This window comes from Sander lucioperca, chromosome 1 (genome assembly GCF_008315115.2).
Source record: "Sander lucioperca isolate FBNREF2018 chromosome 1, SLUC_FBN_1.2, whole genome shotgun sequence".
Lineage (NCBI taxonomy): Eukaryota > Metazoa > Chordata > Actinopteri > Perciformes > Percidae > Sander > Sander lucioperca.
The window spans coordinates 36,274,107-36,287,391 of NC_050173.1; the positions used below are offsets into that span (position 1 = coordinate 36,274,107).

Here is a 13,285-nt window from a genome sequence, read left to right on the forward strand (position 1 = left end):
TTATAGTGATAATAACATAGTGAAAATAACATTTTACCATCGCATTACCTTCAAAGCCTATAAGAATGTATTTATCCTGAAATTAAATTAATTTGCCCAGTTTTTTTTCTTATAAAAATGTACATCATCCCAAAATATTCTGGTATGCATAAAGTGATAAAACAAATGACAAATGTTGATTCTTTTAGTTCACAGAAAGTGCACGGATATTCATATATCAAGTTTAAATCTCTTTAATGTCTTTTTTTCTGGATATATTTCAATGCAAGATTTTGTAGAAAACCTCTTTACCTTTGTTTTTAAGACGGGACTTTTACTTGATCATGCATGAATAACTCGTCACCGAATATTCCGACAGTACTTGAAGGCAGCATCAGAGCCTCCCAGTTACCGTGCGGGCGTCAGGGGGAAGAAGGAAGGAGATGGCCGATTAGAAGGCAACGTTTCATTTGCTACTTCGTTGGCGAGATTCCTTTAACACATCTTTCAACGCATCTTAACAGCTGAAGTGGGAAGAGGACGTTTTAAGTATTCGCTCCTCTTCCACAATGGCAGAACAAAACAGCAACGTCAGATATCAAGAGGTATGTAACCGTTTGCTGGCACGCTAAAATGTAGCTGGCTAGTGAGCCAGCAGCTAACGCTAACGCTAGTCAACATAAGCCTGTCACTAAGAGGAAAACAACGAGCTCGACCGACATTTGTTTACGGGCGGGCCTGAGTTGGCGATAAATATCAACCAAATTGTTCACACTAAAATAAACTATCAAGTGAATAATCATAATTTCGTCACATATAATTTAAAACCTATGTGACCCATTTTCATTTAACAGCTTAGTAAGTTACTCATTAGTTAAAGTTAGTATTGGCTGGCCTGAACAAGAGTGCTGTGTAGTGTCACTTTGTCAAGCCTTGATCCAGCACATTGACCAGTCTAGCCTGTCAGTAATTGAAACTCCAGCGACAAAACGGGATCGAAATACTAATGCGAAGCCTACTCATTTATTAACATACATTGATTTGCATGTAATGTGTGAGATCAAGAGTGCACAGTTCATAGTTAAATTGGGGCTATTTAGTTTTGACGATGTATCACAAGTTACTGTGTTATCATTGATAGAGCAGTGTAGCTAATCCTTTCTGTTTGGAGACAGTTAATGGTTGCAGACATATGTCATAACCACTTGTTGCACAGTAACGTTATATTAATCAAGTGCGACATCAGTGATACAGGTTTATTACTCTATGAGGAGTTGGCACACGTTTAGGATGTTTTCCCTAAAGCGCCTCCAGTCCACCGCTATTGTGCTTGTAATCTTCCTGTAACGTCACATTGTCACAACTGGAAATTTAAATGAGTGTTTACAGGTAAAACAACAGATGGTCTTGTCTGATTTTGACATGCAACATTGTAATACTGAATACAATCAGAAATCGTACAGAGATAGCTACTACTATATGAACAGAAGACAAATATCTATTGTCTCCGCAATATGGACTAGTGCAAAATCCAAATTGCAGGAGGCGCAATATTTGTTAAAGGCAAAATATGTGTCAAAATACAATTTTCAATTAAGTATTTCGGTGCTGCAGAGATGACCCGGCCTTCAAATCTTTGTTTGGTACAGATCCTTGCAAAAAAATCACAGCATGATAATTTTAATATATTCTTCAATGAAAATGAGAATAATGATGCATCAATTATCAATCCTTCAAATTCCGTAAATCACATCGCAATTGCTTTATCGGTCAAAAATAATCGTTCAGCCAACAACTAGAGTTTTCCTTAGATTTAAGTGTGACCCAAGCTGTGTTGTCATTTATTAACATTTCTTCAGCTGGTGAATGAGGAGGAACCGGCCCAGCCAGCCCAGGAGGGTCCTGCTCAGGACGCACCACCACCCTACAGCAGCATCGCTGCAGCAAATGCAGGTTAGGAACCATCACACACTGTCCCATAACTCAGAAACAACGCAATTTAGAAGTGGGAGTAATATTGAAATCCATTAATACAAGTTCCACTACATACACATATACATTTTATAAGTCTTGCAGTAAGAGAAGTACTTGCAGTGAAATGTGCCTATGAAGCAAAAGTGAAGAAAAGTTATTTATAGAATAGTTATTTCCACAGTGTCACATTATTCTTCCGCAGTATGTAAGTAACATTTATTTATATAGCGCTTTTCACAAATTAAAAAAAAAAAATCACAAAGTTTTACATCAAACATACAATATGATACATATTAAAACAAAGTACAAATAGTATCCATAGGAGAACTCCCAATAGCAAGGTAATGGGAGCGAGAGCTGAGACCTGAGGGGAACGCAATTAATTGGGAGACTGACCCAAATCACCAGCAGATCCACTTCAACATATGTCATAGACATATTGTACTCTTCAGAAGAGATACATCTCTAAAGTCATTCCCACCCCCTATTGCACGTTCTGTCAACCTGAACAAACTGGAACTTTCCTGCACATGGTCTGGGAGTGTGAACAGGTGCATGAGTTCTGGAATAAAACAACATCAATAATATCTGGTGCGATAGGATGTCGAATTCCTACCGACCCAATTGTTTTGTTGCCTAATGACGACTCTAAATTACACCTACTTGGGAGACAGAAGAAAGTTTGGCTAGCCGGCTCGACCGCAACCAAGAAAATGATAGCTCAACGCTGGCTCCCCCCCCCCCCCACTCGCTTTGTATAAAACAGTGGGTGGTTGGTGTATTTTCTAGACATAGTTATGCTGGAGCTCTCTACAGCAAGGATTAACAAAGTCAAGTCATCGACTACAGACCTATGGAAAAACGCAGCAGGACAAAGTACAAATAAAATCATAAGGTAATGCATAAAAATAGTGTGGATAGGTCATCCAAAGTGAGAACCTCCTCTGATAGCTGTGCCTTGCATTAGAGCAGAACAAAGTCACACCCTGTATGATCACAGCCTCAACATGTATGGAGTATTTTAATGTTGAAGCTGTTTCAACAACTGCATATACTGCTGACTACTTTTAACTTTCATCTTCAGCAGCCATCAGACAAATATTCAAAACAAGTCTAAAAGTAAAATATTTCCCTCCTGAAATCTAACAAATGAAGTAAAGTTGATATGCCTTATAACTAGTGTACTGAATTACAGTACAGTACTTTATCTTTTCCTACACTGCCATGGAATGAATCATGTAAAGGGGAGTAGCTTGTGTGCAAGGCCTTTTTAGAAAGGTCTGATGTTTGTAATCTCACTTCTTAAGAGGGCATAGGTCAACATGTATACATATAAGCATTGAGCTCTTCCTGGGTGAGTATATTGATCTGGTCCAATGCAGTTTGTGTTTGAACAACACAAAGGAGGATTCTGGACATCTGCCAAATGACCCAGATAAAAGTCTTGGCTTGTATGGGACAGAACATAAACAGAAACACATACAGATACTTTAGTCTTTCTTCCTGCTGTAAGTCAGCCCTCCCTGGTTTGATTTTATAATTCTCTGCTTCTGCTACTTTCGCTTCCTTCAGAAGTGAAAGTAGAAGTTTGTATGTCAGCAGTCCAACCTTCCGAAACAGCTGTTAATCAGTCAACATTGAATAATTTCAGTTCTGCAGTTACCATCAATATTTAGATGCAAATTTAATTCCATATAAGTATCAAAATAATATCTTCAAACTTTTTTTAGAGAGCGACTTTTAATTATCAATGCCTGTGTTTATTTATTTATCTGTGTCTGTCTGTTAGTGTTGCTGCTGATGGATGTTTTTTTAAGCCACAGCTTAATATCAGTGATGCAACTAAGCAGGGAGTTTAGTGCGAAAAGTGTAGAAAGTGAGTGATTGCAGCTCTAACATTAGCCCAACCTACTTACTGTATATGATAAATCATTACTAAAGACCGTGAAGAGGATTTTTTTTGTCCAATGTCACTCAGGAGTATCATATTTGGAAGAGTTTATTTTGAGACAAGACCTCTGTACCTGGATGTATAGTCATTTGCTTGTTACCTCCACAGCTTTCTTTGAATACAAGGAAGATGGAGGAAGATTTCCCAACCCTCCATCCTACAGCGTTGCCACCACTTTGCCTTCCTATGACGAAGCTGAGCGAAGCAAAGAAGAGGCAGCCATCCCCCTGGTCACTGGAAGAGTCACGGTAGATTGATCTCATTTTCAGACATGTAGAAATATTTCTCATCATGTACTAATACAAACAAAACATAAAAAAAACCTAAATATGAACACACGTTATTGTAATATATCTACATATTTCTTGCTGTTGGTGCAGGAGGACGACTTTGTGGCCAGGGATGACTTTGAAGACGCAGACCAGCTGCGAATAGGAAATGACGGCATCTTCATGCTCACTTTCTTCAGTAAGAACTAGTTCAGCATTTCAACAGTTGGCCCGTCTACAGTTTTACTTTCTAAAAGAGTAAACTGACTTTCAGTTTCTCTCGCATAGAGCCGGCTTGTAATCAGATGGTTATTAGATCTATCTAATCTAATCTATCTATCTATCTAATCTAATCTATCTAATCTATCAATCATAAGGGCTCTGGTATACTATTTTCTAAATCGAATTTGGCGTATTCACAAAGGCTGTAATACACAATGTACAGCTAGTACACTCTGCACAAGTTTGTTTTCCAGCAAAAGATGGAATAGGAGGAAAATGTGTGCCAGCCAGTTTGATGACTTCAAAAAACGGACATCTTCGATTTAAAAATCTCCTGCCGTCTATTGGTCACGGATTGAAAATGACATGCTTGTCTTCTTTTTTGTTCCCAGTGGCATTCCTCTTCAACTGGATCGGCTTCTTCTTGTCGTTCTGTTTGACCACATCAGCTGCCGGCCGATATGGGGCCATCTCTGGCTTCGGCCTGTCCCTCATCAAATGGGTTCTTATTGTCAGGGTAAGAGCTATTTAGTGAATATTCACCAAAACCAGTTTGGCAACTGAATGGGTGTTCAGTGTTGTAATGGTGCAGGATTACTAGTTCTTATCTGTATCACTGTACAGGAAGACTTAAACTCTGAAAATGGCCTAGGATAACGTACTAGGATCATGTCTTATGGGTTGATTAAGTCCTGACAGGTACTTGTTCTTTTATGTCTTCCAGTTTTCTACCTACTTCCCTGGTTACTTTGATGGACAGTACTGGTTGTGGTGGGTGTTCCTGGCCCTGGGTAAGTGAGAAACATCATTTCATAAACAAATAGCATTGTGTGTTATTTCCCACAGCAGACTGATCTCACTAAGTGGCGTATGTATGACACGCCAATTCGGATGCCGTGTTATCAAGATGCATAATCGTTTTTTAGCATGTTTATCAACGCCGTTTGGCCTCCATTGACCTACATTACGTGTGAATTATCGCCATAGTGAGTAGTACGAAAGGATAGAGGGATGTTGGTTGGGGTGGTGGATGGATAAAACACAGGACTTTCACCCGGGAGAGCCGGGATCGCGTCCCATGTTTTTTTTTTTTTTTTTTTTCTTTTTTTAATAAAGCCTTCCCCAATGTTCTTTTCCTAAACCCAACCGTTTGTTTTCCTAAGCGTGTGAAGTTAGTCACCGTCGTGTTTTTGCCGTGTTTCAGTGTTACTAAAGCCTTTCCCAATGTTCTTTACCTAAACCAACCTTTTATTATTTATTTTTTTTTACACGCGTGTGATGTTGTTCTCGCGGTAGCACTGCACGTTCTCGCGATAACGCGTATGTTTACATCCGCTAATTGCAGTGTAGACATACACGTGGATAGCTCAAAATGCGTACAGATAACACGCCATTTGGCTTTAGGAAAGTAGCGTGTATGTTTACGCAAAGTCATGATGCCATGTTGCCCACGGTTACATTTAGGTAATTGTCTTATTTTGCATTATATATCTCTTCTTTGCCCTGCAGGCTTCATGCTGTTCGTCAGAGGCTTTGTTAACTACTCCAGAGTGCGTAAACTGGCTGATCCCACCTATGCTACTCTTCCCCGGACAAGGGTTCTCTTCATCTATTAGAGGTAAAGTGTATTAATCTGGTCACACTCATCGTGGTTTGTCAATGGAGACATTTACATGCACACAGGACTCCAGTTACAGAGAGTGATGAGATTAACTGAAAAAAGAGAGAACTATCTGGCATTGTTTACCTCCCACCTGAGGCCTGTACTACGAAGCAAGATTTGGCGTTAACGAGGTAACTTCACGTTCAACCCAGGGTTTTCTGTATCACGACGGTGGATCACTTGTTACAGGGTTAAATCGCCGTGGTAACTTATGCTGAACACCTAACCTGGTCGGGAGCAGGTTATGTTGGAGATTAGATATCAACCGGTGTAAAAGCACCACTTACTGACCAATCAATACTCGATTGATAACGGCGTCACCGTTCTTAGAAGATCAGGCGGAGCTCATAAAAGTTAAAACATTTAGAGACCGACAACCCCGTTAACATTCCCTGATGGGTATTTTTATGAAAGATTTTCAGCGAAGGGAATTACGTATAGGCTTTTTGTCGGCTTGTTGAGCCGTGTGTTGCCAATACGCACATCGGTTTGAATTATGTTTTTATATATATATTTTTTTTTTTTTAAATTTGCTCTCACGATCGCTTACCACTGCCAGGGTTGCAACTGAAATAATAGGCTAAAGCAAAGGCAGTTTATGGAAAGCACAAGTGTAATTATGTTCAGATCTAGTGCCTGACTGATGGGGAAGATATTAAGCGTTGTGATTTATGCATCTACAGCGTCGGCTATTTTTTTTGCCAGCTTTCCTTCCTGTTTTAGAAAGCAGCAACTGTATTCTTCATATTTATGTAGAATTATAGTTTGCTCTACTTATATAAAATACGCGGCTCTGGTAGATGTTTGCGGTTGGTCGTGCTGTGCAAACACCGCCTCTTTTATGTGAACGCGTGCGTTGCTGGATTGGGAAGCCCTGGGTTGCCTGAACTAGTTGATAACCACCAGGTTATGCGGACCGCGATTGTTAGGTTTGGTGAAGCCGGGTTACTGAAAGAAATCCAGGGCATGTTGATCTTGATTCGTAGTACAGGCCTCTAGTGTCAAATGCCATTCAGATCCTTAGTAAATAAACCAGTGAGGACGTAACTCACCCAAATCTCTGATTTGCATTGTGGGTAATGTAGGCGCAATGGTTTTGACAAGGAAGAAGAATGCATGGAATCAAATGAAGAGCGTTGTTACGACGGGGAGTGTCTAACAACAGCCCTTAGCTGTTGTAGAATCACTGTAAACCACCGCCTCAAGACTGTCTTATTGCGTTTATAAAACGGTTACTACATACAATATCGGTCAAAAGTTTGGGGTCACTTAGAAATTTCAATTCCACTCCATTATAGACAGAATACCAGCTGAGATCAGTGGCATTGTTTTTTTTATCCAGGGTAGCAGTTTTCAGATTACATTATGTGCTTACATAATTGCAAAAAGGGTTCTCCAATGTTTTCTCAGTTAGTCTGTTAAAATGATATCAGATTAGTAAACAGAATGTGCCTTTGGAACATTGGATGGATGGTTGCTGATAATGGGCAATGTAGATATTGCATTAAAGATCAGCCACTTTCTACAGAAACAGTCGGCAACCCTTTTGCAATTATGTAAACACATAATGTAATCTGAAAACTGCTGCCCTGATTAAAAAAAAAAACAATGCAACTGATCTCAGCTGGTATTCTGTCTGTAATGGAGTGGAATGGAAATTTCTAAGTGACCCCAAACTTTTGACCGATAGTGTATACCTGGCAATGTTTTATAAAATATACACACAGCAACAAAAACTGCAAAAATATATTGAGAACAAATAGTTGGTCTTCCGCGCAATTTAGTTCTTTAATCATGATAACTTAAAGGTGCTCTAAGTGATGTGACGCGTTTTTTAGGCTACAACATTTTTTATCACATACAGCAAACATCTCCACACTATCTGCTAGCTGCCTGTCCCCTGAACACACTGTAAAAAAACACGGCCTCTGTAGACAGCCCAGGCTCCACAAACGGCAACAAAAACAAACTGCGCCAACCTGCCCAACGAACCATAACAAACAGTGTTCCAGCCAATAACCGACAAGAAGGAGTTGGTTCAGTCACGAACGTGCATTGCGGAAGTAGCCTACTGGCTAATGCTGCTGCAGTGATGGCTCAACCAGCTCCTTCTTGTTGGTTACTGGCTGGAACACCGTTTGTTATGGTTCGTGGTGTAGGTTGGCGCAGTTTGTTTTTGTTGGCGTTTGTGGAGCCTGAGCTGTCTACAGAGACAGCGGTTTTTTTACAGTGTATTCAGGGGACAGTCAGCTCGTGGATAGTGAGATGTTTGCTGTATGTGACGAAAAATGTTGTAGCCTAAAAAACGCGTCACATCACTTAGAGCACCTTTTAAGTAGATAAATACAGACGTATCCTAATCTTGTCAGTCTGAGTTATGAATGTGCATGTCAACATAGCCACTGACAAACCACAGACATTACACCACACACCCTTGAATATTAAACCAATACCTCTGAAGTCCATTTTCTGGACTTGATTTGTTCATCTTCCCTTAACCTAAATCCAGGGTGTTGGATGTGGGAGGACTGGACGTGACCAACACAAGCAGCAACTCTGCGAAGAGTTTACAAATTTTAAGTGGAGACACTTCACCAGAAATCGGCCAGACGAGTTATAGATGAAGACAACTCTCAATAAAATATTCAGGAATTATATCACTTGTTTTGAAACTTTATTAATGGAAAATGGTTAACAATTATATTCCCTCGATGTACTCATTAGTGGTGAATGTTAAGCGCTATTTACATCTGTCTGTAATGTATGAGTAATGCCTTATATCATTTGATGGTAGCGTATGAGCATGCATCTGCCCTTAAGGTCAATAAATAGGGAGCGTCTCGTGTTGGTGACAATTGAAGCCAACCGGTATTAATTAATACAGCACTCGGTAGACCTGCCACAGCATGCAACACATTTTGTAATCTGCAGTTATCATGGTTTTATTGTGACTATTATAGGCTGTTTTTAGATACCACATACACTTATTAAAAAGAAGCTTTCATTAGGCTGTAAATGCTGATGTACCACACTTTTCACTCACCTGTTGGTTTTAGCTAGTGTTGCCCTTTTTTTGTGTAGCCAGGAGGGGACAGTGTTGTCTGCTGCTTCTAATTCATTAAGGGCATTGTCATCATAAAACATACAGGCTTGTGATTCAAACGCAATGTGAGCAGAGCACATTAAAACGACGGCTATGTATCAGAAGTTCTAGTTATGCCTGTTAGATTTGTTGCTGTACATTAAATCAGGTAAGGCGATTCGCCCCGGAAATAGAATTTAGGTTACAATTATGATTTTTAGATGATCCAGTTTTTAAACATGAACAAGCCAGAAACCAGATGGCCACAAAACCGGGATGCAGAGTTGCGACAGCAACCAGGATGATTGGTATGGCCGTATGAGCACATTTACTGGTTCATGTCCTCAAAAAGCTCAAGTAGATGTAATCGCCCGACCGTACCATGACTCTTCAGTGAGTCAGCGGAGTCGGCATCTCATTCATTGTCAGTGCTGTCAAGCTCTGTGATGATAGAAGAGAGTCCTGGCTGTCTGGATTCCAGCTGTTTATGTATGATCTCACTCAGACATTTGGATCAAATTATCTAAGAGCAAAAAAATAACTCCAATTCCATTTTCAGGTGGGTTTTTGCCTTAAGATTTAATTGACAGACAGGGAAGGGACATTCTTTTCCATCTTTTTCTTTTTTTAAATGATTAATAAAGTGTAAGCTATCTTGTAGGTATCAAAACTATATCAAAGAATGTTGTATGCAGGTGCACTTTTAGAAACATAACCAATAAAACCCAGAGGATGTTCCTATCATTATTTGAAGTCCCAGACATATAAAACAAGGAATGACTCGACACAGTGGTTTTTGTTTTTATATTCTAAGGGAAACGACATGTCAGGATAATAGTTTTTCATCATCTAACTAACTGTTTTCAATGCAAGGAGTTAATATGGATTTTAGTCTGGTCCAGCAAACTGAACTGTTAGCTTTATCAGTTAACTTCATACTTCTGCCACGGCTTTGATACGGACTCATGCTTATTTCTGTGATGTAAAGCTGCAACCTTGGGGTTTTGTTGTTATGAAACTGTACAGAAAACGTTTAGTGTTAAATAAATGTCACTTTTAATGCATCATTTCTGAGTTGTCTAGATTGTATTACATTCTTGGTTATATTATTTACAGGTTAGTATAATGAAGCAGTTATTCGTATGGCTCAAGGTTGTAACAGAGTGGCAGCTTTTATCTGTTCAATGGTGCCTTGGTCATTTTGTGATTTTACACATTGGTGGCAGCAAAGTGTAACTGCTGGAAATAAGAAATTGCAGTTTTTCAGCTTGACACCCTGTTATATAGAGAGGTGAGTGTCTCAACAGCCCTTTTCAAGCTGTAAATTGATACTTTTTTGTCTTCTAATCTGCCAAGGCATTACTCCTTGAGAGCAAAGCGTTGACTGCAGAAAAGTCAAACTAGAAAGGACTCGAAGCACATGACTTCCAACAAACTAACAACATTCTCAGTCAGTGGGTTACATGTGTCATGTTTCATTCAAGTGAATGCGGTATTTCTGACATAATGGGACTTTTTTAATTAAGCAGTTACTTATTCCTGCCTCTGGTCTAACCTTCCACCAAATTTCATTGACATCTGGAGACTTTTATATGATAATTAATTCAGGTAACTAAATGTGCTACATCATATTTTGTTATTATATATATATATAATGGAATACTTGTTTTCTTGTTTGCTCTTCATGTTTTGCAGTAAGAAGACCTGCCACCAGCTAAAATGGGATGTGTTAGTGGGGAAAAAGATGACATGCACAGTATTTTAGCTCAGATGCGAGCTGGTCCTTTCTCTAATAATTATCCGTTGAATTATTGCCGCTTCGCCCCTTTTTGTTCTTGACAGATTTGTTTCTGCAAGCCAGTACCTCATCAACCCTTTTCACAACATTCGTTCTTGTTCTGGCCCAGTTCATGAACTAAAATGGTGAATTTAGGTGTGTTGAACTAAAGTGTATCCCGGTGCAGCTCACATCCATTTAGGTTGAGGTATCACTGTGTGCTGAGAGCGTCTTTACTCCCCGGAGTCACTCAGCCTTCGGGGCAGAAAGAAGACGGCCTTCTGTCCGATGTGAGTTCTAGGACCCAGTTTAGGTTTTCCGTTCTTTTTCAGAGCTACGTACCAGTTCCTCTCCTGATATTTCTGAGGTACATATGTGTTGTAGTGGTTCTCCTCCAACTTCTCCAGGAAGTAACATTCAGCAGTCACTGTGGGCTGAAAGATGAACACAAAACCCCCACTAACAGCTGACAGCACTTTAAATCTTAAACCAAATAGCATTTGGTTTAAGATTTAAAGTTTAGAAATGCAGTCGCCAAAGAGTAATTAATCATTTACAATATATAATGGAATATTCATCTACATACTGTATGCCTGCATCAAGTTGAATGTATTGATTTACTATCACATAGCATCATCAGGTCTATTGCAGATAGGCCTACTCACTGAACTGTACAAACGCCCCTCGTCGCTCATGGCCAAGTATCGCCCGGCTTCTGTTCCTTGGATCACCACTACACCTCTGTCCACAGCTTTGAGCTTTAAAACAACTGAAAGGAGAACAAGTTTAAAAATAAATAAATAAATAAAAATAAAAAAATAAACGTGAAGATGAGTAACATAGCTAGTGCAGAGTCTCATGAAATGAAGAGAACGGTGCAGTTATGCTTGTGACTAAATCAATTTGTTGTCTTGAAGTCTTCAATGTCAGTCAGTCTTTCCGGTATTTGAAACTGATGTACTCAAGTATTAAGCAGGGAGCCTCTTGTTAAAGAACTAAAAGGGATAGATGGCAAATATGCATTTTATTTAATTAGCTTATCTGACAATGCTCATTTATCAACAGAAAAAAAACTGTAGGCCTGAATGAGCTAGAGTTACTCATTTTCATCTGCTGTCCCTGATGATATAAAATGTAAACACAAATGACATATCTCATAGAATTCATACACACAACATAAAACATTTGCACAAAATACCACAATACATATGGTAGCTAAGTAAGAGGACTGGTGAAGACAGACAACTATATGTTGACATGTTTGGCATGACCTTTCATATTGACATTGAGAAGACCTATATTTTTACAACGTTTTACAATTCCTCTGTATTTACCAATCAAGAGCAGAAAGATCGGCTTTCTAGAAAATAAACATTAACAAACCTCTGCTCCATGTGTCCTAGTTCCCTGACTGTAGCCTAAGGAGTGTTATACCATTATACATTTTATTTAGGGTTCAGCTTTCAAGTCAAATGTGCTAAACAGAACTACAGGGACGTTCTATCTTTTCCAAGCCTAAAATGAGCAGCGTCTTCCTTTTAAAATTTCAGAAACGCCATGTTTCTAAAGACATTTATAGAACGCATGTCTCGCATGTCTCTTTTCCTGCTGTTAAAGCTGACAGTAAAGGAAGTGAACGCATCATGTTGCAGGCCTGACCTGGATGTAAAATGCGGTGTTGTGCTGCAGTCTTACTGTGAACGTCCCCGTCATCCCTGTGGCCCTGAACCGTCCCATCAGGGAGGATCTGGAGGTGGTGTCCGCCATTCATGCAGTACAGCCGAGTCCGCCGCCTGTAGTCCGGCAGCGGGCCGCTGTCCACCGTCTGCTCCTCTGATACCAACTTCTCCCCATCCGCCATCCTGCTCAGAATCAACACAGCTGTGTAATCAACAGGAAGCTTTGTAGAGGAGTTTGGTTTTCTATGAGAAAAATCTGCGGGCTCGGTCCCCTGCAGTAGTCAGGTGTTTGGTCGTGAACGAGCACAGATCACAGAGGCAGCTGGGTGCGCGTCCACGACTCCTGGCCTTAAACTCCCAACTGGGATAATAGTATGAAGTGTGATCACTACAGGCCTCCCTAACTTTTTGAAATGTTGTATTCTTTTCTTTGTTTTGTTTACTGGCTACTAGATAATTAGGTAATTCATCGTAAGGAAAAACAACACTTGCAATAAGAACACCGCCAGGCCCATATGATCATGAATATCACAATTATAATTTCAAGCAGTGGTGGAAGAAGTACACAGATCTTTTACTTGAAAAAAAAATCCATTTTAGAAATGGATGTAGTGGAGTAAAATGTACAATATTTCCCTCCGAGATGTAGTCCTTTAATAAACAAAGGTTGAGAATTTCAGTAAACTCCA

At 39.7% G+C, this 13,285-nt stretch overlaps 2 protein-coding genes across 2 annotated transcripts; one reads left to right on the forward strand and one right to left on the reverse strand.

Annotated features, from left to right (window-relative positions):
* Positions 1–346: 346 nt before the first annotated feature.
* On the forward strand, positions 347–9,678 carry ndfip1 (Nedd4 family interacting protein 1). Its single transcript, XM_031319380.2, has 8 exons — positions 347–584; positions 1,839–1,932; positions 4,013–4,152; positions 4,285–4,372; positions 4,788–4,912; positions 5,120–5,186; positions 5,905–6,013; positions 8,568–9,678. Exons 1-7 carry the CDS (start codon positions 549–551, stop codon positions 6,009–6,011), a joined length of 657 nt encoding a protein of 218 aa, XP_031175240.1. The 5' UTR covers positions 347–548; the 3' UTR covers positions 6,012–6,013; positions 8,568–9,678.
* Positions 9,679–9,756: 78 nt separating this feature from the next.
* On the reverse strand, positions 9,757–12,952 carry fgf1a (fibroblast growth factor 1a). The gene is made up of 4 exons (XM_031319382.2): positions 12,613–12,952; positions 11,583–11,686; positions 11,112–11,351; positions 9,757–11,032 (listed from the first exon to the last, which is right to left on the reverse strand). The coding sequence occupies exons 1-3, from the start codon at positions 12,776–12,778 to the stop codon at positions 11,151–11,153; spliced, it is 471 nt and encodes a 156-aa protein (XP_031175242.1). The 5' UTR covers positions 12,779–12,952; the 3' UTR covers positions 9,757–11,032; positions 11,112–11,150.
* Positions 12,953–13,285: the final 333 nt, after the last annotated feature.

Excerpts from the sequence above, each read along its gene's own strand:
- fgf1a (XM_031319382.2), bottom strand. The coding sequence starts at position 12,778 with ATGGCGGATGGGGAGAAGTTGGTATCAGAGGAGCAGACGGTGGACAGC. Across the intron at positions 11,687-12,612 it reads GGATGACGGGGACGTTCACA|TTGTTTTAAAGCTCAAAGCT; the intron begins GTAAGACTGCAG and ends TTCTCCTTTCAG. Across the intron at positions 11,352-11,582 it reads AGGGGCGTTTGTACAGTTCA|CCCACAGTGACTGCTGAATG; the intron begins GTGAGTAGGCCT and ends TTCATCTTTCAG.
- ndfip1 (XM_031319380.2), top strand. The coding sequence starts at position 549 with ATGGCAGAACAAAACAGCAACGTCAGATATCAAGAG. Across the intron at positions 4,153-4,284 it reads TGGTCACTGGAAGAGTCACG|GAGGACGACTTTGTGGCCAG; the intron begins GTAGATTGATCT and ends CTGTTGGTGCAG. Across the intron at positions 4,913-5,119 it reads AATGGGTTCTTATTGTCAGG|TTTTCTACCTACTTCCCTGG; the intron begins GTAAGAGCTATT and ends TATGTCTTCCAG.